The sequence below is a fragment of the Leuciscus leuciscus genome (genome assembly GCF_965113295.1).
Source record: "Leuciscus leuciscus genome assembly, chromosome: 24".
NCBI lineage: Eukaryota > Metazoa > Chordata > Actinopteri > Cypriniformes > Leuciscidae > Leuciscus > Leuciscus leuciscus.
In genome coordinates this window covers 28058082-28083478 of record NC_138723.1, presented here as the reverse complement: position 1 = coordinate 28083478, position 25397 = coordinate 28058082, and the positions used below count along the sequence as shown (strand labels likewise).

General features: G+C 37.5%; 1 protein-coding gene across 4 annotated transcripts; it reads right to left on the bottom strand.

The window, feature by feature from the left end:
• Positions 1 to 624: 624 nt before the first annotated feature.
• mphosph9 (M-phase phosphoprotein 9) lies at positions 625 to 25381 on the bottom strand. 4 transcript variants are annotated; one of them, XM_082157945.1, is made up of 25 exons: positions 25243 to 25381; positions 23478 to 23752; positions 23219 to 23366; positions 21962 to 22051; positions 19688 to 20175; positions 18057 to 18189; positions 17414 to 17486; positions 17146 to 17231; positions 16480 to 16590; positions 15998 to 16395; positions 14500 to 14649; positions 13870 to 13957; positions 12252 to 12467; positions 12110 to 12157; positions 11954 to 12018; positions 10870 to 10971; positions 9490 to 9612; positions 9219 to 9379; positions 7910 to 8080; positions 7314 to 7434; positions 7112 to 7212; positions 5714 to 5931; positions 4557 to 4625; positions 3256 to 3428; positions 625 to 1470 (listed from the first exon to the last, which is right to left on the bottom strand). In XM_082157945.1, the coding sequence occupies exons 2-24, from the start codon at positions 23714 to 23716 to the stop codon at positions 3327 to 3329; spliced, it is 3501 nt and encodes a 1166-aa protein (XP_082014071.1). In that variant the 5' UTR covers positions 23717 to 23752; positions 25243 to 25381; the 3' UTR covers positions 625 to 1470; positions 3256 to 3326. The 4 variants fall into 4 exon arrangements, with proteins under 4 accessions (XP_082014071.1, XP_082014074.1, XP_082014073.1 ...); XM_082157948.1 differs by having other exon boundaries at positions 19688 to 20154; XM_082157947.1 differs by having other exon boundaries at positions 1388 to 1975; positions 2036 to 3428.
• Between the last annotated feature and the right edge of the window lie 16 nt (positions 25382 to 25397).

The following is a 25397-nucleotide window of genomic DNA, read 5'->3' as shown; positions in this document are numbered from 1 at the left end:
TTGTTTTTGCAAAATGTCCAAGCAGCTCTTTTCCATACAATGAAAGTGGATGGAGACTATAGCCGTTAAAGGGATAGTTCTGCCAAAAATGAACATTTTGTCATCACTTACTCATCCTCAAGTTGTTCCAAACCTGTATGTGTTTCTTTCTTCTGTTGAACACAAAAGAAGATATTTTGAAGAATGTTGGTAAACAAACAGTTTTACTGGAGCCATTGACTTCCATAATAGGAAAAAACAAAACAATGGAAGTCAACTTTAACATGTGTTCAACAGAAGAAAGAAACTCATACAGGTTTGGAACAACTTGAGGGGCAAGTGATGACAACCTTTTCCAAAAAACTAAAAACACAACTATAAATGTCTACTAAAGCCTTAGGACCATTCTGTGAGGAAGTACATGTAAGAGTAGTTCACCCATAAATCAAGTCATTATTGTTTAACTATACCTTCAAGTTATTCATATTCACTGAAAATCTTGCCTTCCACCCATGCTTTTCCACATACAAATCTGGCAGGTTTGCAGTACACACACACGTCTTTGTTTACATATTTCCAGAAGGGTATTTTCCTTTTTTGGCTGAATTATGCCTTTAACACCAAAACAGTTGTGATGAATACAAACACATTTCAAGCTCATTTAATGAATGATCTGAGCAAACAACCAAGAGTCTAACATAATAAGAGATGTCATCAAATCATAATGACTCGACGCTAAATTACGCTGCCAAACACATTCCGTAAGCAGTTTTAATTGTGGAACATTTTTGTGCAACAGTTAAATAGATTCCATGAGCTACAGAAAAAAAAAAAAAAAAAAAAAAAAATGAACTGTCAACAGCTAACGATGGAAAAGCAGAGAAGAGCATATTTTAAAATTCATGCATCAAAGTAAGCAGCACATCCTGTGTTGCATTGGAAAATGTCAGAGGTCTACCTTTGATAATCATGTGTAAACAGTTCAGTGCTGGTTTGGGTTTGTGTTCTCATTTCTACTCATCCTATTATCAGATATGTGCTATCATTCTCCGCTCTTATATGGCACAGGAAATGTTATCACGTAAATTATTAATTAATGAGCAAGCCACAAACCTGATATTTGACACCTTTTCAAGTGTCATTTAAATCAAAAGTCATAAGACACACAAGTGGAATGGAAACATATGCAAATGAGCTGCCCTGCAGGACTGTATTTTTGCCATTCATTTATCAGCAGCAAATGAATAAACTTAAAAAATATCTACATCATTCACCTGAATGAGTCGAGCGTACAATTTTCCATATTTCTGTGACATTAAAAAAGTAAATGTTTTTTTACAAATCTAGGCATTATTAAAATATACTTTGTACTATGTTCACCATGTAATAAAACATACAAAATAGATCCTACAGTAATAAAAGTAGAAATATTTACTGAACATGTACATAGCAAGAGTCTGTACAGTGGAACGATCGCTCCATTGTTATAATTAGGGGTGCGCCGATCCGATATTCGGTATCGGTATTAGTCCGATACTGGCCAAAATCACTGGATCGGACATTGCATGAATCGCGGGAGTATAACCCGATCCGATACGATCACGTCCCTTAGTCCTAAATTGTCATACAAATGCTTAACAACACCTGAGAGACATGCCGTAAAGAGAGATGAGCAACACGCGTCACGCAGCGTTGCCAGATTTTCACATACAAATCCCGTCCAATTGCTTCTTAAAAATAGCCAATCGCGTTTCGGGGTGGGAGAGACCGCGGACTTGGCAACACTGGCATCACGTGAACGGTAGCTAGAGGTGAGTGAGGTAAGCCCTCTCAGCAATTAAGTTATCATGTCAGCTGTGTGGAGTTATTTAAAATAAGACGCGATACGTTCATAATTAATAAACTACAGAACAGCGCGAGCAGGAAGCGGCGCGCCTCACGCGGGCACGGCTTATGCTCCGAGAACGGATTACTGCACTAGTGATATAAAACGCATCTTCCCCATGAACAACACAAAGTAAATACACTCGCACGTAACACACACACACACACACACACACACACACACACACACACACACACACACACACACACACACACAGGTCTGTTAACTTAAGCAATACTTTTAATAAGGTAGTCTAATATTTTTCTGACTAACAAATTACTGACACAGTAAAGGGTAGATTTAAATAAATAAAAACGAAATTTAAATAAAGAAAAACGAAATTTAATTAAAGAAAAAAACGAATTTAAATAAAGAAAAACGAAATTAAGTTAAATTAAAAATGAGATTAATTTAGATTGATAATAAGGGGTAAAAAGCTTAATACATTTTGTTTCTATTGTTCTATTTTCCACAATGTCAAAGCAACGCAGCTTAACCCAAAATACAAGCTCGCAGGCATGCACTTCTGTCCTTACAAACTCCGCTGTTCTGCGCTCTAGCCAGAGAATACTACCGTTGCAGGAACACTTTAGTAGGCCAACTCAAGAAGCATCAAATAACGAGGTTGGGTTCCTTCAACTGTCCATCCTATTAAAAATGGCTAGGCCTTATAAGATAGTTGTAAAAAAGAGTTCTCGGAGCATATAAGCCCTGCCCGCGTGAGGCGCGCCGCTTCCCACTCGCGCTGTTCTGTAGTTTATTCAAAGTTTATTCATTCTGAACGTGTCTCGTCTCGTGTGTCTATCTATATTTCGTCAGATTTTATAGTGTTGAACATATTCAAGCGCGAATGAGAACCATTTCGAGGGGGATGCCAGGTGTAAAAAAAAAAAAACAAAAAAAAACGAATATTCGAATGTCAAATTCTCAAATCGAATACCAACCCACCGAACGAATATTCGAATAGTCGGGTACAGCCCTATGACTACATAAGAGTTTTGTGTTACATCCAGTTTTTGGCACTGGAATTATAATTTTTGGTTTATTTGCACAGTTGCACTTTAAATTTCATTAATTGAATGGTGCTGAATAATTAAAAATGCTGCTACAAGTTCTGTTTAAAAATTGTTTTAATAAAAATTAAGCAGCAGTATTGCACAACTGAGTCATGTTGTGGGCTACTTATATAGAACATTTATTGCACTGTTTGAGCATGATGCTTTTTAGATGGCTAGGTTAAGCAGTGCATCCTCCTGACAAATGTGTTATTAACAGCTTAATTAAGAAAAAAATATATGGTATTGTATCGGTATCGACAGATACTCAATTGTGTGTTATCGGTATCGGTATCGGACATGAAAAAGTGGTATCGAGCCACCCCTAGTTATAATAATAATTCATATTGTCCAGAATACAGAAAGCCACTGCATGTGATCATAATTCATGACAGGTTCACTGTTGGCTATATGTTGGCAGAAGAACGCAGGATGTTGAATCGTTTTAAAGTCATGCGGATGAATCCGAGGTCGCGGTTCACCTTTTCTAGGCGATTCTCCAAGGACACCTGGGAGATGGATAACATCATTAAGTTTATAATGTTACACATTTGGGTCATTTGTTATGCATATTCATCTTTAAAAAAAAAGAGAGCCTTTCATTTGTAAAGTGTTAAATTCACTGGATTATTAACAAGAGTAATTATCACAGTTATGTAACATATAAAACACCTTTTTGGGGTTGAATTTCCAGCAAAAATAACTATATTGTGATCAGTGTTGGGTAAGTTACAAAAAGTAATTAATTACAAGCTACTAATTATATCAAGAGGATAGACATGATTCTTTCAAATAAATAATATAACATTTCCTAAATTATGACCAAAGTATTTAAAGAAAGAATGTTACATTAAACATACGATGTTAAATCCACTATTGTTTTATATAGCATTGCCCTATACAGTATTTAACGCAATTACATCAGAAGTAACTGCAATTAAATGACAAAAAAAAATTAAGAGTAATCCAGTAATTTACTTTTTCAAGGGAAAAGTAATTAAATTACAGTAATTAATTACTTAGTATCGCATTACACCCAACGATGATTGTTATGGACAATGAAGCTTGTTTCTGCCACGGAATAAAACTATTTAAAAGATAAGTGTGACTTTTCCTCTCACAATTCTGACTTTTTTTCTCTCACAATTGCGAGATATAAACTCATAATTGCGAAGTCGTAATTGCTAGATATAAATTCGCAATTGCGTATTAAAGTCAGAATTGCAAGATATAAATTTGCAATTGCGAGTTATAAAGTCAGAATTGCGTGCAATAAACTCTGCAATTCTGACTTTTTAACTCGCAATATTTACTTTTTTCTCGCAATTGCAAGTTTATATCTCACAATTCTGACATTATAACTCACAATTTGCGACTTTATCACGCAATTCAAACTTTTTTCTCGCCACTGCGACTACATCACGCAATTCTGACTTGGTAACTCGCAATTGCGAGTTTATATCTCGTAATTCAAAGAAAAAAAAGTCCGAATTGTGAGATTAAAAAGTCCCAATCACCTTTTTAATTTTTTATTCTGTGATGATTGTGATATATACCATGAAATAAAATTGCTCATATCATGATATAATATTTTTGGTCTATATATGCATCTGAATGGAAAGCGATTGTGTTCTCACCTCGTCTAGCCTGGTCTGCAACGTGACCCGGGCCCCGGTCCCAGGAATCCGGCTCAGTGCTGCCTCAATCTGTGGAAAATAAATAAATATTCGAGGAAACTGTCACAGCACTCAGCAAATTGCTGGATGGAAACAGCTGAGCTTAAACAACAGGGTTTTGAATTAGCACTCCTCAGCATGATTAGGAAAAGGGAAGCCTGGGCTAAAAATAGACACGATTAACAAGCAGCACTGTAAAGGCAGGTTATGCAATGTGTAGTGCTGAGGACACAGCAGAAACACGCGACCTACAGCCGCTCTCATACCAGCAAGACTCGTGAGGGAGTCACACGCCGTCCAAACACTCATGTGACGTTAAGACGTGCGATCCATGAACTTTGAGAGGTCCTAGTTTCATAATAATGACTTCAGCATGTCTATGACCAAGCTGAAAATAAATCATTGGTTTTGTCAGCTTATAGAAATTGCTAAAAAAATATAATTTGTATTCTTCTTCTACACGTCTAACTCAAGAAACTGAATAATTAGTTTATTAGTTAAATATTCTAATATAATCTGACTTCTGACCTGTAATGCTGCCTGAATCATAGTCATACACTGTTCGTTCGCTGGCCAGAGGAGCCTGGTTTCAGACACATGATGGAGTTCTGGTTCCTTGCCACTGTCGCCTTTGGGTTTTGGCTTGCTTAGTTGGGGGACATTTAATATTCAACATTATTATTGATCTGCCTGCATTGACACCATTATATGAGAACTGAACTGAGCTGGACGATGACATCACAGTTTTCTCCACAGCGACTGTATATATTATATAATAATTAACTAAATTAATAACTTTTTTACAACAAAAATTAACCATCACTGAATTTACTTAAGCTGGACTGTGACGCTGTTTTCTTTTAGAACGAATCATTATCTTCCTGTTATCTCTGTAAAGCTGCTTTGAAACGATCTATATTGTAAAAAGCACTTTATAAATAAAGGTGACTTGACTTAGTTTATTAAAAATATGTGTATAATAGTGTGTTTTACTACATTATTAACTACTACATTATTAATTTGTTTAGCTTATTTATTTAAAAATATTTGACAACAGAAATGCCACGAATGAAGTATTCTAGAGAACCGTGTCACAACAGGAAATATCCCACAATCACCTGCTGCTTTTCCTGTGTGAGCTCATCAAAGAGGCGCTCTGCGTCAGCCAGCGACTGAATGCGAGGCTGACAGGAGAGGGACGTCTCTTCACCGGTGTGTTGTGTCTTCAGCGAGCTGACAGCAGCTTCCGGTTCCTCCCAGCTCGACCCGACCGCATGTTCCTCAGATCCACTGCTCTCCGCCGGCTCAGACGAGCCCACGCTGGACTGAGGGTTCCCTGAGGAGGAAATCCACACAAGAGTTACGTTTCCTGAAGGAAATACCACTGCTTATAGCCTAGTAAAGTAGTAGTGTTCACGTTTTAGTCTTCCATTTTATATATTTATATATTTTATCAATACCATTAAAAGACCACTAAATATTATTTTACTATATATATATATATATTAGTGGTGTAACGATACCCTCATTTCACGATTCGATACACATCCTGAGCTCACAATACGATATTATTGCGATACTCCAAGACATATGATAAAAGGTTAACAAGAAATGTACTGTCGATTAAAATGCTAAATTTGATATTTCATTGTGCGTGTAAATGAATAGTCTTGGACTTGATGCTGGAAACCCAAAGCACAGGACAATAGAGACACCAGAATAACAATATTCATGATTCTGAAGCTGAAAATACAGAATTATTTTAGACGAATATGCTTGATCTCTGTCACTGACTAGATATATTTAAAATAATGTAGGCCACTTTTTACTGGTAACATCAGACATTATCATGACACACAAATATGCATTATTATACATTATAGTCAACATTATATATAGTAGTTTATTGTAGTACTGACACTAAAACTCTGAGGGTGAGCTTATTTTGGGTGAACTATCCACGATACATATTGTTGCATTTTTGTTGCTTGGCACGGAAAAGCCTTCACCAACTTTCAGACAGCTTTTTACAGGAAGAAGTGTCCACTCGATGTTAATCACTTCTAACGGTTCATCCAAACACAATGAGACACTTCTTCCATGCTTCACTGTGGTAGAGATGCATTTATAATTATATTTCTCTTGCTCTGTAGAATCGCCATGCAACTCGTGTTTCATTGTGATTCATCACTCCGCACAACTCTGCTGAACCACTCCGAATTTTTGGCCGAAATATGGGAAGTTTGATTCGGTCATTCTGTCTTTGATGTTTTTCTGCTGTCAGCACTTCTTTTAAAAACATTAAAAATCTTACCGACCTAAAGCTTTTGACCGGTAGTGTATATTACACACACATGATCAAAAAAACTATTGTAGAAAAGTATATAAAGTATATTTGTAAAAAAAATTAATAATAATAATTAACAAGCACTGTAATTAGTGGTCAGTATCACTGTTTCTTCTTCTAGGATTGTCAACATTTGATAGCTAAAAGCTGAAAAACAAAGTAACAATACCTTCCAGTCTCTCAGAAGGATTGAACTGTAACCTCTTCCTTGGACTTGGATGGGACGGTAAAGAGGAGCTGATGCCATTTCGATCAAAACCAAAATCAACCCTAAAAAACAAAGCATTTATGAGACACATCTGGCACATTATATACAGACAACTGATCAGCGCGGATGGCATGTGGATCAGATAGCAGGACAGAAACGTTACCGGCTCTGCAGGTGTTCCTGGGATGGAAGAGAGTGACCCAACGCGGTGGAGAAGTTCTCAGTTGGGCAGCGCTTAGGACTGGACTTGGCTGAGAGAGGCATGAGTAACGTGTCCCTCTTTGCTAACATAAAAAATAAAATAAAATAAACAATCAGTGAAGTTAGAGTTTTATCAGTTACTTTGAAAATGGCATAATCATACATCCAACACTCAAGTAAAGTCAAGTCACCTTCATTTATATAGCGCTTTTAACAGTATAGATTGTTTCAAAGCAGCTTTACAGTGATAATTGGAAATTACAGTAACAGAGATTGTTTTGGCTTCACAGCAGCTCTAGAATAAAGTTATTGTCCAGCTAAAGTTAGTTTTGATTGATTCACATCCATTGCAAAGATCATTAGTTATTAACTTAGGGGCCGCTAACACGACACCGTTCTAACAGAAAACCCTTAACGCGCTCCGGCCCGCTCACTCGCACAACAACAGTGCGCCTGGTGGCTCGAGAACACAAGCCTTGGGTGAACAAAGTTCTCTGCACAAACTTCAAAAACGCGAACCTGTGAGAAACTCGCATACTAAAGATTTGGGTCACTTACTAGGTGTGGAGAAAGGGTTGGCCCTCTGTGCTCTGGGGGGCAGAGATGATGACCTGTGACCTTCTGGAGAGAGACTCCTCTGGGCCCGCAGGACAGCCCCGCTCCGCTCCTCCACCGCGTCCCTCACAGAACTCTCCACAAAAGCCACCGTAGGCCTCCTCCTAGCCAACCCTAAAACACAACACAAAGTCAAAATCACCAGAGTTGAGAATATTAAAGAGAAACTAAATAACTGTTAGGATTAGGGTTAGTAGCTCAGCAGTATTCAAATTACTGTAGCTTTCCTTGTAGATAATAGCTACTGTAAATCATATATAGATAATCAAAATGTGGGCTCATAAAATACGCAATATATGCAACCCGTTCAAAAGTTTTGGGGTTGGAAAATTATTTGAATGTTTTTGATAGAAGTCTCTTATGTTCACCAAGGCTGCATTTATTTGATTAAAAAAAAATACAGTAAAAACAGTAATATTTTGAAGTATTATTTCAATGTAAAATAACCGTTTTCTATTTGAATATATTTTAAAATGTAATGTATTCCTGTGATCAAAGCTGAATTTTCAATATCATTACTCCAGTCTTCAGTGTCACATGATCCATCAGAAATCATTCTAATATGATGATTTGATGCTCAAGAAACTTTTACTAATTATTATCAATGTTGAAAACAGTTGTGCTGCTTCATATTTCTGTGGAAACCATGATAAAAAAAAAAATCTCTGAATATTGATGATGAATAGAAAGTTCAAAATAACTTTTTGTGAAATGGAAACCTTTTGTAACATTATAAATGTCTTTACTGTCACTTTTGATCAATTTAGCAATGTGTCCTTGCTAAATATAAGTTAATTTCTTTAAAAGAAATCCCACTGACCCAAAACATTTGAATGGTAATGTAAATATTATAGTCAATAAATATTTTTAAAAAAGACAAATATTTGTTTTATCAAATACACATTTTCAAATCTATAATAAATATATACTAATTTAGTTTTATTACTTTGTATGTGTTTAGTATAAATGTGTGTGTCCAAATCTGATGCTGTCACCCTAATTGAAACCCACATTACTTTCGTGCAACAATAATAAGGCTTATTATTTATATAAATTAATAATTAAGTCCTTAAGAAGATTCAGTCTGTGGTTAGTTATTGTTAATTACTTGTAGTGTAGGTAACTACTGTTTCAAAAAAAGGCAAGCAAAGAAAGCTACACAATTCACAGTACATTCCCCAAAACGTTGCAGGAGGTACTTGGACACCATTCAGTCAAATGCAGTTTTATTAAGGAGAGTTTCGAGACATACTGGACGAACTGCAGCCGTTCTTGGACAGAACACGTCCCTCGGTGGCTTTAGTGTCCTCCATCTGGATCAGGGCCTTCATCATGGGCGTCAGTGGGACATCCCTCTTCCTCGTCTCTTCACAGTGACCCGGAGTCTGTTCTCTCTCTGGTGGAGACACCCGCCTGATGACAGAGGATAACACAAGTCAGAAATCAGCTTCTCAAAGTAAACGTTCCACAGCACAGCACGGTAAAGAAATTAATATCGTGTAGAAATATGAATAATGAAGTACCCTCTAGCTGTTCGGTCAGAGGATGTCTGTTCACCCCTGAGACCAACGCCGTTCCTCTTGCCGACATCTACGTCTCGCTGCCTTTTACTTGGTGAAAGCAGAAGATCAGGGTGGTGGAACAAACTGGAAAGATTCAATTTGTGAGTTTCAGTAAAAACTGTGATAATAAGTGCATCAATTTCATTGTTTGAAAAAACTAAACTAAACTAAAACACTGTTTCAGAGTGCTTTCACACTAGCACTTTAGGTGCTCGACTGACGTCACAGTTCAGTTCATATGGTTGATGCGAACGCTGTTTTCAGTCCAGGGTTGTCTGGGGGTACGGGTCATGTGACAGGGTTTCTGCAGGTTTTACGAAGGTAAATTTTAAACTTTTTAAAGACCTTTTTAAGACCAAGTAAAGAATATTTAAGGAATGAACATTGTGAACACAATACATCAATATGTTCTCTAAATGTAAATGTTTAGGGAGAAACACGAGTTGTATTAGCAACATTTCAGAATTTGAAAATATTTGAAAACTTTCAACGGATATCCATTACTTTTTAATTCATTTAACAAAAAAAAAGATTTTTAAATCAATACGCATTTAAGTGAGATACAAAATTACATAACATAAGTCTTGTTTTCTGTCAAAATGAAGTGACTATGATTAAAACAAGAACAAATATCTACCAAGGGACTCAACTAAATTAATTTTCATAACTTATTGACAGATATTTGTTCTTGTTTTAGGCATAAACTAATCAATCTTTCAAGATTTCATTTTACATTTGCATCTCAAGTATATGTATATTGATTTAAGGCAGTTTAGATATTTGTTTTGGAAAACAGGACCAAAAAAAAAATTAGGAAGATATTCATATTTTACAATGCATGCAACATTTAATGCCCTAACTTTATGAATTTAAGACTTTCTGCTCTGATTTAAGACCTTTTTAAGGCCTTAATTTGTGTAAAGATGAATTAAGACTTTGTAAGACTTTAAGACCTGCAGAAACCCTGTGTGAACTCCGGTATAATTCGCTGCTGATATGAATACAATAGTACAAAATCACGTAAAAGAACCACGATTTACGACGACGTGTGATTCACTAAAACTGTGTGTTTGTGTGTGTTATCGCTCACTTTCCTGAAAAGCGTGACTGACTGCAAGCAGAGAGATTTGAACATTTGCAGTTCAATCGCGGCAGATAGACGCAAGGTTAAAAAAATGTGATCATCAGCTTGATACCATGGTTCGGACCCAATAATATAATGTGAACAGAGACCAGAGGGGAATGAGGAGGGGGAGCAATCGAACTCTGGTTCAGACCAAGCAATGGCAAGTGTGAAAGCACCCATAGGCCCCTGATGAAGATGTTTTGTGAGTTTCGTACCCCGCTCCAGATGGCTGAGAGTTACCATGAAGAGACTGACGTGTTTTGCCCAGATTCTCATGCTGCAGCTGTCGGATTTGAGTTTCTAGCTTCGAGATGGCCCTTCAAAACCAGAGAAATTCAGAAATTATTATTTTTAAAGATGTGTAGTTCGTACACAAAAGGATATACTAATATATTATTTCCTTTTAACTATAGCATTCATATTACTACCCATGTTATATATAGTAGTGGCCAAAAGTGATGTCCGGCCTGGGAAAATTGACATCTCCCTTTATTCAAATGCTATTAAAATTTGTAAAGATTTTGTAAGCATATTGCATAGTTGCGCTTGGAGTCAATTGTTTTATTTGTGATAACGCAATGAAACGTTGACAAATTGTGCCGACATAATTATTGGCCAGGCTGTCATGACCAGCATCCCTATATATTAGGGATGTTCATATAGTTTTTTTTCCCCCTAATCGACAACCCAAGCTAAAGCGATCACTGACTATTAACCAACAAATTATGAAAATATGCAAAAACAAGAGAGAACCAACGAAATATTATTTAAACTGATTATGTTGTAGTCAATGTACGCTTTTGTTTGTGAGCTTTTTGTTTTTCTATGCATTTGTTTTGCATAGTAAAATAAAGCCAGTAGCTGTAGCTTGCCTTTTTTTGCCAAATACATTTTTTCAGATAAATATAAAAATTAAAAATATTTTTAAAAAAGAATACTTTTTTTTTAATTATAAAATATTTTCCTTATATTTCATTACTATCATCACTTTTGGCCACTACTGTATATATAACATGTAAATATGATGAATTATAATAGTAATCATACTAACAAACTGTACAACACAAAATAATTGCATATTAAGAACATATTTTTCATTTATAATTATTATAATTGGTATAATTAAATATATTTCAAAATAAATATGACTTTGCTTTAATATTTGTTAAATATTACATTTAACAATTAATTATAACATAACATGCAATGCAATTGTTAAATTTTAATTTTAATTTAAGTGATAAAATAGCAGTTCATATGATGATACTAAATGCAGATTTTTAAATGAAATCTGACTACCTTTTCAGTTCACATATTTGATCATTGGCATCAAAGAGCTTGTTTTCAGTTGAGGCCAGCTTGTCCTGTTAGGAAAGAAACAACTTTTTTTAGTTTGTGCACTTTGTATAAATGTTGTCGATTTGTGTCATGGTGTCAGATAAAAACAGTTTTCACCTTCGTTCCTTCATGCTCCCTTCTCAATGAATCATATTCGTTGAGGAGCTGCCAAAAACAAAAAAAGCGCACATCATCACATTGAACTTTACGGTCTGACACAACAGCATAAGGGGCGTTTAAAGGATTCGGCATGGCTCACATCCTGCAGCATCTTGTGTTCTTTCCTCATGCGGGCCTCTTTCTCATCCACCTCTTTACAGGCGTTCTGCATGGCTTCCTCCAGCTGACGCAGGCGGTTCTTCAGTTTGATCATGGTGGCATCTTTCTCGTGGCTGCTGTGTTTGGTCTCTTCTAAGCGCTGCTGCAGGGTCTGGACTGTCGCACTGGCTGCATCATATCGCTCCGGCCATTCCGCCTGGACCACAAACACAAACTTTAGGATAGCACAGTGTTTAAACACATTTTTACCACTTTTCCAGTCATTCATGATCTCTATTATTAGGGACGTCAGGGTGAGAACATTTTCACATCGGTATATAAACTTACAACATCGGCCTTACCGATAACACCGGGGGTCGGGTGAAAACACTAGTAAGTTTAAATAGTGGATCAGAATATTGACTTTCTTGAGACAGCATTGTAAATGTTCAGCATATAGTGGGGAAGAAGCTTTGAGTTGTTGAAATGTTCATCTTCGGAACACAATTGAAGATCTTTTTGATGAAATCTGAGAGATTTCTGTCCCTCTATTGACAACTACCACTTTGACACTTCAAAATGTTCATAAAGAGATCATAAAACTAATCCATATGAAGCGAGCGGTTTAATCCAAATTTTTTTTAAGAGACTCGATCGCTTTATATGATGAACAGATTGAATTTAGGCTTTTATTCACATATAAACATTCATCAACTCACACATCAGTTGTGGTTAAAGGGATATTTCACCGCTGGAAAGATGAATGTGTATTTAAATTGGGTAAATTATGTAGTAGAAATGTGAAATTATTTTAGAAGTTGGAGCCTTCTAGACTGAGAAAAGCCAGAAAATGTATTTTTGGCTCATGTGGATGAAAGACAACAACTCCCAGAATGCACTTGCTTCGCTGCCCTACGAGGACACTCCCGAGCCACGCCTACCGGTTACAGAGGGCAGTATCGGAAGAAATGATACAGCTAGGCTACTAGTCGACTCGAAACTGAAAAGACGGCGTTTTATCGTGAGATCCCCCTATGGGCGGGTTGAAGACATGCGGAACGAGCTCCTCCTACTGGCTGGAGTCTCTCGCCTCTGGACAAAAAAGCCTCTGATGACGATAAATGACGATTTTGCGTCATCAGAGGTTTATTTCCAGACATATAATACAGAAATCTCTCGTCTCAGGGGGACATGAGGGAAGGAAATATGGGCATTCGAAAATACTACCGGGTTTCTACTGATACAAAGCTTAATGCTAATCGGTGAAGTATCCCTTTAACGGAAGCTCAAGCATGTCCTGCGAGAACCAATGAGGTTCATTCTCGTGTTACGCAGCACGTTTGAGCTTCTGCAAGAGGTTTGTTCTCACGCATCAAGCGAAGTAGTTGCGTAGCTGTCAATAGAGGGACAGAAATCCCTCAGATTTCATCAAAAAGATCTTCATTTGTGTTCCAAATATGAACTGAGTCTTACGGGTTTGGAACGACATGAGGATGATTAACGACAGAATTTTCATTTTTAGGGTGAACTATCGCTTTAATATCGTTTTGCTGACTGCAAGCACTCAAACACAAGCTACCGATGTATTTCCTGTTTTAGATGGAAGCGGTGACTCATACCAGCTGTCTCTCCAAGAGGTGGTTTTTGATCTCCAGCTCTCGGATGCGTGTGCTTGCCTCTGTTAACGCTCGTTCCAGGTGCTGACATCTGCCAAACGATGATCAAAGACACAATCAGTCAGAGTTCATCGGACTCCGCCGATGACAGTGTTTATCGTGCGTTAAACACCAGACACCAGATGTCACCAGACTCACAGTGCTGATGTAAACGCAGATAGAAAACAGGCTGAAGAAAGAGCCAAATATTTCAATATACCACATTAGACCTACTAGTTATTCATTATTTGCTTATTGAATTTCACTATGCAGTCTGAAACAATGAAGCAACACTTCATATTCAAATATAAGGAATGCAAAAATATAGAAATAATGGCTGATGATATTTAAGTTTGGCTAGTAATAACCAATATGGAATTTGTTCATGTATGTTTTACATGTTTGTAAAGAAACGGGGCATCAAAACATTAAAATGTACTATAAAAACAGATCTTTTGAAACCTACTGTTTGAATTAATATTAGCAGCTGACAATTTCAGACAGATATTGATAGCAAAAAAATGCTAATATTGGTGGATGCCAATCTGGAATGTAATATGCAATCCTACAAAATTGCAGCGTTTTGTTTCTCACCTCTCAAGTAGGATCTGGTTGCTTTTCTCCATGTCATGAGGCAAGTTCACCAGATCCAGCTTTTCCTTCAGGGCACCGATCTCTGCTTCATAGTACGCTCTGAGATCGGCTATGTGGCGGGAATGTTTCTCTCTCAGCTTCTGTCTCAACCTAGCAAAATTAGACCAACCAGAGGAGTTAGTGTGGCACGTCAGATGGTGGATACACCAAATAGCATGGGATAGGTTCAATAAAGATTATCCTTAAACATCTTAAGCTACACTACCAATAAAAAAAGTTTGGAGTTGACCCAAATAATTAACGGTCTAATCTGTTTCATACATGATGATAAAACATTTTTGTAAGTATGAATAAAAGCAACTGGTAAACGTCTTCTAAATGCAATTATAAGGAGCATGAATAGTGCATGTAATTTTAAAGATTTTTTGTTTTATATAGGAACCCAATAACTTTTTCCAAACATTCACATATTTCTGCTGATGCAACCAAGGCCATATGGTAAGGGAAAATAATAATGTCTAATAGTGTTTGATGGTTAGGGCTGACTTCAAAAACAGTTCCTTAACGATACTTTTTTCTATTCCAATTTAATAAAATAGTTTTTGGTTTTATTTTTTCAGTTTGTTGACTTTTTTTTTCAGACTCAAAGACTCAAAGATATGCCTCGCGCTCAAGCACACATAAAGCTTGCCGCAAAGCACTACTAAAAAGTAACCTATTGATTATGAATGTGTCGGGGGAAAAATAGCAAGAAGAAATTTTAATTGTTTATTAATAAACTAGTGTTTTCTGAGTCAGGGTTGGCTGCAAAGATGAAGTTGACGATGCGGACTCATCATCTCCACAGTATAGTGAACGCGCGCGCCTATAGAGAGAAATGCACCTTTCATTTGGATTACATAATCAGAGAGTATTTGTTTTCAAGCTTCAAGCTTCTAGCTTTCTATATGCCTATTTCTCATGTCTGTGAGGCAAGTATCCTATTCGCTGAGTTTCGGTTCAGTCGAAGACGGAGTAACTTTCTCCTCTTAAGTTTATTCCGTGCACTGTCAAGTGCTTCATCAGATTTGTCGTGTTGCCGGTCTTAGCAGCAATTATCTGTTGCTGTTGGCATCGAGTCTGGTGAAATGTAGCCGCACTTTTGATCTTTTTCACATCTTTTCATCTATGGGGGTTGGGACGCTTACACACTACAGCCTCACGCGTGAGACACGCCTCTGGGCGTAAACTAGTGTTTTTCCTTGATGCCTTGCCACGGCCAATCATGCTGCATGCTTATTTGGCTCACTGACGTTGACGAGATTAACCCCTTGGGTATAAAAATTTGGTGAGGCATCAAAGCAATTCGGTCGATGCCTAAAAAGTATCAAACTCGATACCCAGCTCTACTGATCGTTATGCATTTAATGTGAGCAAGCTATTCAAAATAATTCAATGATATTAATGCATTGTAAATGGCATTCCATGTTGAATTTAGGGGGATTTTCAGGACTCTTACAGCGAGAGGACAACCGGGTCCTCCAGCGAGGTCTTCTGCTCCAGTTTCCTATTGCCTGCCCCTGGGCCGCTTCTGTTCAGCTTGTACATCTCTTGAGCAGACGGTCCTCTGGGCTGTACGGTGACCGTGGCAGTGTGGCTGCCCTCATCTTCACTGTTGGCCTGGTTTGCTCTCAGCGCAGACGGCGAGGGAGACGCCTGCTGTGCAGACAGACTGCTGGCGTTAGAGATGCAGTCAGTGTCGCTGCGCAGGGCCATGGAGTCGGGGCTGACGGGCGCGTCGCTGCTGCTGGGACAGGCCCGGACCTGCGCAGACGGACTGCTGAAGTGGGACGGCGACGTGAAGCCTGACGTGCGATCTGAGTGCTTCACATGCAACGTGGAGTCCAGAGTCAACACCTGGGAGAGGGAGCAACAGGTGAGGGATGACACTAGACATTTTGTTCCTTAATTAATTCTTGTCTTAATTGGCTGTGCTCTGACCTGAGGAGACGAGGTGGACGAGTTGATTAAGGAGTCCCACTCGTGGCCTTTGGTTTCTGCTCTCTTGTTTTGGTAGATCTCCCGCAGAGACAGACGGTTCTCTTCTGGAGTCTGTGTACAACAGAATAACAACTGTGTTTGGAGCAAAGCTCACTGTGTTCAGCAGGACAGACTTATCCTGTTCAAGCCTACTGTATCATATTTGATACGCAAATTTTAAGGCCTCTAAATTATCAACATTATAAAAACTTTGCTTAAAAACCTGTTGTAAATAATCTTCCACATGCCTTCTGTCGTCTGATTGATAGTTTATACTTTTTTAGCAACTAAAAGCCTAGTATAATTTCTTCATTGATCATAAAAATAAGCATTTAAATATCATCTTACTAAGACATTATTGGGAGAGATATAAAGTGACAACTGATATTTATATCCATTTTATGCATGTAATCTGCTATACTGTTATAAAGATCTCATTGATTTATTTTACAAGCTATCAGAATTTCATCTTTTTGGCCATATAAATATCAGCATCTGCACCCAATTGCATATCAGGGGTGGGAATCTTTAGGCACCTCACGATCCGATTCCAAAACGATTACTTACGTATTTATTAATTAATTAATTAATTAATTAATTAATTAATTAAATTCAATAACAATTTACCTGCATTAGGACGAAGGGAGCACTTTCAAAGTTGTCAGGTAGAGGGCGGTATAACTCACTCTCTTCCAGCTTCCAGTAAGACAGGCCTGAAAAATCAGACAGAATTAGAATATCACAATAATCAGAAATGACTTCAGTCTTAAGCACTAATTCAAAACCCTGTAACATTACGCATAACAATCTCCACCAAATCCTCGCATCACAATCACATCCCTGCAGTGTGCTGTTAGACAGACAGTAGAGCTTGATTCTCAGTGAAACGTGTTACCTGAGGCTTCAGACACCAGACTGTCACTTCTCCTTAGAGGCAATGGGTTCATGGAGCCAGCACTGCATCCACGCTAGGGGTAAAGCCAGAAAAAAAGATGTTTACTAACTCAGAAAGCAATTTGTAAATGCAGACAATGTCCTCTATGAACATTAAAAGTTTGATGCTTCTTCTTATCTCTGAAACAGCAAATGATGCACCATTTATACATTAATTTTTATTTAATTTTGGCCAATTAAAAATCTTTAAAAAAAAAGAAAAGAAAGTGAAATCCAACATCAAATATTATATATACAGAAGAAACAATGTATGGACATTCAAAAAAGAGTTCGCTGCTTTATTTATTTATTTAATTTATTTATTTTATCTAGGTGTATTTGTTTTCATTCTCTGGAAACATGATGGACTAACATGTTAAAACCCAATGCCATACTGTATTGTATGTAATGCTGTGGTTCTAAATAAAAATATAAGTTTAAAAAAAGGGAAAAAAAGAGTTTGCTGCTTAAATGAGTAAAAAAAAATTACTTCCTAATCGCAAACACCCATATGCCCACAGATTTCTCATGCATCCCCGCTGCTCATGGTTATTTAAATAAACAGCAAAAAAATAAACAATCATTCAATATTAATGTGTGCTTACATCAGGTAGATGATCTGTGTGCTCCTTAGGAGGTCCTGCTCCTGCTGCGCTCCTTGTTCGCTCCTCCACATGCGACGTTCGGCTCTTTCTGGGTCTGTGTTTCTGCCGTTGGGCCCAGGAGGTCAGAGGTTGACTACACAACACATATCAAAACAAAACAACTGTATCTATTAATATTATAAAAACAATTTAACAGAGTTCATTAAAGCCAGTGTTATTTTAGTATTATTTATATACTTATACTATTTTGATCAATATTTTTTATTAGCTTTTACTTTTATATTTACAACTTTCCTTTTTAATTTGATCATTCATTATTTTGTTCTGCTTTTGTAAAAAAAATTATATATAAATAAATAAATAAATAAATATATATTTTTTTTTTTTTTTTTTACCGTTTTCATTTATTTTTATTTCAACTTTATTTTAATTTCAGTTAATAATTGTAGTACTTCAATTTCATTTAGTTGCCAAGGCAGCATTTCTATTAATTTATTTTTAGTTTCATTACTAAAGTTTAGTTTCATAGTAGTTTCATTACTTCATAAGTTATATTTTAAATTATATCAGTTAATAAAATTGTTTTTAATAGTTTAGTTTTAGTTAATGATAACAACACTGACTACAACAAAAGGCTCTATTTATTATGTATTTGAACATTATAGTCAAAAGTTAAAACACATTTGACTGAATTTATTTAAAATATAATTTTAGAGAGAATCATTTTGATAACTATATGCATTATATTACAGTTGTTATATTTTAACTTAATGCCGGGGACACACTTAACGACTAGCTGAAACATTCTAAGACTGAACTGAACACACTTACAGACTGTTTCCATCGACTGGAGCAGATTTAAACACCGACTCAACTTTCTCTGACTCAACTTTCAAGTTTAATTAATTTATAAAGCACATTTAAAACAGCCACAAGACTGACCAAAGTGCTGTACAACACAACTAAATACAGATCCTAAATATACACACTTTAATACACACAAATATAATATAATATACACATTTAAGAAAAATGTGTGTAAAAATAAAAATAAATAAATAAGTAAAACGACTCTGTGCGTTTGGGCATGATCAGTCGTAAGTATCAAATTACATTCATAATCGGCCTTACAGTCGTTAAGTGTGTCCCCGGCTTAACCTGTTGTCATTATACAATGTGTTTAAATAAATCAGTCATGAAAACGAGTTATTACAGCCACCATTTAAATGTTTATATTTCAAAAACAAACTGAACTAAAAAGGTAATTTTATAATGAAAAAATATGATATAAAAACTGCCTTATGTGCAATGTAAATGTTTATATGCAAAGAGGGTTGATTATTAAATAAAGTTGATTAATGAACTGATTAATTCAATTTATTTTTGGTTTCAGTTTTCGGCTAAATGAAATCTTTAATTTCGGTTTCGGTTTTAATTTCGGTGTATAACTAATTAATAATATCTAGAATATGCATTTAGAAAATAGATTATAGTCAAAAGTTAATCACATTTGACTAAATTTATGAATTTCTCATGTTGATCTAAAAAACTTTGACCTAAAGGCTCATGCTAAAATCTTTTAAATTAGTGTTAGACGAATATATTTCCCATACTTTTGATGACTCTATTACCTTATTACTCTCCGTTTATCAGTCATGGTATCGGGTGCGGTCGTCGCAGGCGTCTGGAGTTTGTCATTAGCTGTGATGGTTTTGCTCAGCTGGTTCTGGCCCTGTGGGCTCGTGTCAGGAACAGGGGACGGTGTAAGACTGCCATCCTGCTGGTTCGGGGACCACAGAGCCTCATACCGTCCCTCAGTGGAACTGGGCCGCCCTGTTTCTAACCCATGCTCCCAGGCGGAGAGAGTCCCATATCCACTGCTCAGCACGGTAACCATCCCCTCCTCCGAGCTCTCCTGAGGGTGAACGGTGAGCTGGGGATGTGACAGAGGTCCTGGAGCCGACAACGTGAAGGTGTTCTCAGCCGCCGGGTCCTCTAGAGGCCTGTGGATCTTACCGGGCTCCAGAGAGTGTGTCTGTGTGCTGCTGACTAGGCGGTTCTGTAACTGCACTAAGGCCTTGATCTCATCCTGTATGAGCTGGAAGAAACCATGCAAGAACTGTCTCGATGACAGAATTTTCATTTTTGGGTGAACTATCCCTTAAACATCAAGTTTGTGTGACTAGAAGCATGTTCATTTCGCAGAAATGCATGGCATATGTTTCAAGCCTTATGCCGGGGACACACTTAATGACAAGCTGAAACATTCTAAGACTGAACTGAACTGAACACACTTAAGCTGCGTTCACACTACAAGTGACACGATACCATTCATTTCAAAGGAGAGCGGGCGATTTCCGGCGACACGAGCACCAGTAACCATTGGCGACCGGGTGAGGCGTGTCCAACGACGCAACAAAGTTGAGATCTGTTCAACTTTATGCAAATGAAGAGCGACTTTCGGGAGCGACAACCAATAGGAGTGAAGTCAGAGGAGTCACGTGATCCGTCACTCTTCAGTGCCGAGTCCGACCGAGGTAAGAAGAATGAGAAGCTCATTTTAGCAGTCAGAAACTGTCCAATAATTAATGATATGTCTCAGTGTACATACGGTGGTACTTGCCGTGATGACCCAGGGGCCGGTTTCACAAAGATAGACTTTGACTATGGCTTAGATATAGTAGATAGTCAGACTTCAGATAGACATCTAAATCAGACCGTTGCACAAAGCACTTAAGACTCTGACTATCTTAAGTAGGACTACACTGCAATGCATTCTGGGTAAAATAAGACACTTTTCAAAACAAAAAACATGGCGGATCGAGTAAGCGTATTCAACCGCTCAGTGCAGTTTACCCCCAGTGGAAAATATGTGTTTGTTGGAGGAGTATAACAGTTACAAGGACATTTTACTTGGGAAATTTAGCGGAGAATGTAGTAACAAGAAGAAATGTTTAAATTATGAGGCATTTTCCCTTTTCTTTTGGCTGTTTGTAATGTAACTAATTGTTACTGCTGGTTGCCAAGGTAACAGAGTCTTAGACCTACGTTAGCCTGGGGGGAAGGTGTCTAATTTTTTTGGTCTAAATTAAGTCAGTCTTTATTTTTGTGAAACAGTCTAACTTGCATTAGCCTAGTCTATGAGCAACCTTTAGACTTGTCTAACACTATAGACCGGTCTAAAATAGCTTTGTGAAAACAGCCCCAGACAGACTGGCGCTTTTGCTGCAGTTAAATAGCCCCGATGGCGAAGAGCACTCGCTGTTTCTCGTTCATCTTTAAATAATATTATGCATTTTATGTACTGATTCCATTTACATTTAGACTTTTCCTTCCAAAATGTTTTTTTTGTAGCTGCAAGAAAACGCATTTGCTGTCTACAACATGGAGTAACATCCGTGAATGTCACTCACAAACATTACAAGGCAACAGTAGTGGGAACGCCCATTAGTGACCTCACCGCCAGCCACTGGCGACATGCAGCGACAAAGTCGCTTGTAGTGAACGCAGCTTAACAGACTGTTTCCATCGAGCGCTTTCACACTAGCACTTTTGGTGCGCACCCGGGTTCGAATGATGTCAGAGTTCGGTTAGTTTGGATGTGAACGCAATCGTACCAAATCGCAGAAGTGAATCGCTATTGATGACGTATAATGTGGTGCGTGCGTGTGTGTGTGTGTGTGTGTGTGTATACACTTACCTTGACGAAAAGGCAATCGAACTCGGGTTCGGAACAGGCAATCGAACCAAGTGTGAAAGCGCCCTAAGTGTGTCCCCGGCATTAGACTAGCACAACCAGAATAAACACACTGAAGCACCTTGTCGGCATCAGATACAAAGCACAACCCTTGAATGAACACACATCATTTGTTAACAGTCCAATCAGATCCTTTGAGAAACATTACCTGTATTTGGCACTGGTACTGCTCCTGCTGAGCAAGGATTTGTTCTTGATATTGCTTTTCCACCAACTGAAAGAGATGAAGCCACCGGCCCTATTTGAGTAAGAGAACACCGTCACTATGATGTCTGCTTTTTAATAAAAGCATAAACACAGAATCTGTGGCTGCAAATGAAGGAAGTGATACGACAGACAAACTGGTGTGTTTTAGTTAGATGAGCAAGTAGAGGTTTCATTGTGAAATTTCTACTGTCAATATCACACACAAAAAACAGAAATGTGATTGCCGTGTGGCCAATCTCAGCACATAACATTTTGATGAAAAGGTGATGAAACAGAAGTAGCTAAATATATTTTCTGCTGTATTGTGACATAAATCCGAGTGTTATAGATTGTCAAAAAATAACCGTTAGTCAGCTAGAAAAAAAACAATTGTTTTAGAGAGGAGCATTTTGATAAATGTATGTGCCCTACATTGCACATTCATTATAGTTATATATTATATAAAAACTGCCTTATGTGCAATGTAAATGTTTATTTACAATGAGGGTTGATTATTAAATAAAGTTGATTAATGAACTGATTAGTTAAATTTGTTTTTGGTTTCAGTTTTCGGCTAAATTAAATCTTCAATTTTGGTGCATAACTATTAAAAAAAATCAAGTTTTTAATGTTGTTTATATGTCTAAGTGGTGTTTTTAATATGCTTTAAGACAAACCATGAGCAAATGCATAAGTCGACACCATTTCTGAGTATTTTCTCCTTAAAACTGCAGTGAACAAAAGACCTTGTAACCAATCAGATCAACGTGTGATCGTTTACGAGTGGATCTCTGAGCTGAGTGAGTGAGTGGAGGCGGGGCTCATTCGCATATTCATAGAACCGCGTATAAATGAGGCAAGGGTGTAGAGTTACATTCAAGCTATTTTAAGGCATGAAGAAGTAAAAAACGTTTAAATATGTTTTAATTATTGACTACAGGGGGACTTTTAAGATCTATAATATGCATTTAGAAAATAAACAGGGTGATTTTTCATTTCACGCCAATTTTAAATGGCTCAAGATACTTCTAAATGATCTCATTCGGGATGTCAGGGATCAGCTGCATTGTGGGATGTTCTCCCCAGCTCTGAGCGAGGATGCTGTTGTCGGATCGACTCCTAGGGGAGACCCCAGACGATGGCCCAGAAACCTGGGCCATGATGGCTGCTTCATAACACCACATGTGGGAATGAATGGACAGTGTGGACATCTGCGCACCTCACAGTTCTTCCAAATCTCAGGGTCGGTCTCCCCACTGCTCTGGATCTCCTGGACCAGGGCTCGGAGGGTCTCTAGAGAGCTTGGGTTGATGAAGGGTAAACTTCTCCCTGAGCTGAACTCCTCCTCAGTACGAAGACACAGATTCCTAAAGCATGTGACATGAGGAGAAAGACACCCAGAGGGATTTAAAACAGCTTATCAATGATAGCATCTTTGTAAAACTAAAAACAGTAAACATCACATGAAAAAAACAGACCTTATTTTGTTGGAAATGCTGCATGCTGGTGTGGTGGAGGGTCGGTCTGCCCCTTCTGTGGCCTGAAGGAAGCCCTCGGGGTGGGACGCAGAGTGCTCTTCTTCAGGGAGACCCGATACGGTGTCCTCAGAGGAGACGATGGACACCTCGCTCTCTTTCCCACCATTGGCACTGATTTGATCGTGGCTCAAAGCCACAGAGCTGGACACGTCCTCAGAGATGCTGTCATCTGTGGACATGCTTAAACAGCCGTGTACAGTGACTGTATGCGAGCGCTATGTATAAAACAAACAAAAATTGGATAATATCATATATTTCGTAAGAGTAAATACATCTAGAAGACACAACTAGTAGCAACTAGGGCTCAAACATCCAAGCTTTCAATTACCAGCCCATATATTTAACTAATTAGCCACCCACCCAAAAAAATAAAGCATATTTTTACTTTCAGGATTATTTTACCTATGCATTTTTTATCAGCTCATATAAACTGAGATAGAAGTATTTTTAAAAATGTATCTGCCACTGATTCAAAATAGTTAAATTCAAAATTGTGGCCCGTTACAGGACATAAAATATGTATGTAATATGCATACAAGTTTTTTTTTTAAAAGCATTCTTTTCAAAAAATAAAGTAGTACATATTACAGACGCAATATACTTTAAAATAATAAGTGTGGACAGAATGTAATGTGTTGGACATGTAATTGCATGTTAAATTGTTTTACTTTTGACATACTGAAGTATGTCTTCATTACATCTTTATATGTAATATCATAATTAACTCTACTGTCTCTACTGACATTTACTAAAAATGTATGTAATTTCTATTGATTGAAATTTGTATGTCATGTATTTAAATATATTCGTCATTACACATTCGAGATGAAGAAGCTGCAATTTAGTACATTTAAAATATACTTTCTTAAAATGTACTTTAATGTAAAATATTTAATTTGACCATTACAAAGTACACTTTTTAAAAGTGTACTTAAGAAACAGTCATAAAAAGCTTACTCTCTTCAGATGGCCTTTAAAAAAATACATATATATACACATGAAGTACAATACAACTGCACATAATTCAATAGGATTAAGCACACTTAATTTTCTCAAGGGATTTGTTTGTTTACTAATCATATTCATCCTAATACAATATGCAAAATCCTTAAATACAAGCAGCAGAAAAAAATCTACAGAACCAAGAGTTAAAGCTCCACCACCACAACGATGTATCACGACAATCATGAACTTAGAAAATACCGTATGATTCATTATATTATTTTTCAGGGTTAAGGCATTTAAGAAGCCAGCTGTTAGGAAATCATGGCCACATCTGGCAAATACGCGGTTTATATGCAGTCTGACGTATTCACACAACAAATGTCATTCATTGTTAATAACTTGGATGGAGACCACCAGCAAGTTATATGAAAGCATAAAGCCAGAACCACACACACATGATGTCATCAGATCAAGAAACAATACAAAGCTAATCTGTCAACTTACAAACCCAGCTGGTGGTGTTTTATTGCATATCGATTCTAAAAGATGTGAAGCGGGTTCACAGATGTGGACATGCCAGCAAAACACAGCTAGCTCTCGCTATGGCGCTTCCTGTTCCACACACACACACACACACACACACACACACACAGCACGCGCGCGCATCACCTCTGCAGCCGCATCCCGCGAGCCACCAAACACAAGCGCTGACACAGTTAACGTCACCATCATAATAACTCCCAAGTAACGCGGCACTTACTTGTTACTTTGTATCATCACTTGTTCTCCCATTTTGACATTTCCTCATGTGCCGCGCGCGCTCTCTCTCTTTCTCTTCATCTGTCACTGACTGCTCCTCGCTCAACCTTCTAACGTTCTAAGCTAAGCAAGCAACGACGACACACTGCGCCGCGA

Excerpts from the sequence above, each read along its gene's own strand:
- mphosph9 (XM_082157945.1), bottom strand. The coding sequence starts at position 23,716 with ATGTCCACAGATGACAGCATCTCTGAGGACGTGTCCAGCTCTGTGGCT. Across the intron at positions 23,367-23,477 it reads AGCATTTCCAACAAAATAAG|GAATCTGTGTCTTCGTACTG; the intron begins GTCTGTTTTTTT and ends CACATGCTTTAG. Across the intron at positions 22,052-23,218 it reads AGATTTGGAAGAACTGTGAG|GGCCGGTGGCTTCATCTCTT; the intron begins GTGCGCAGATGT and ends TTACTCAAATAG.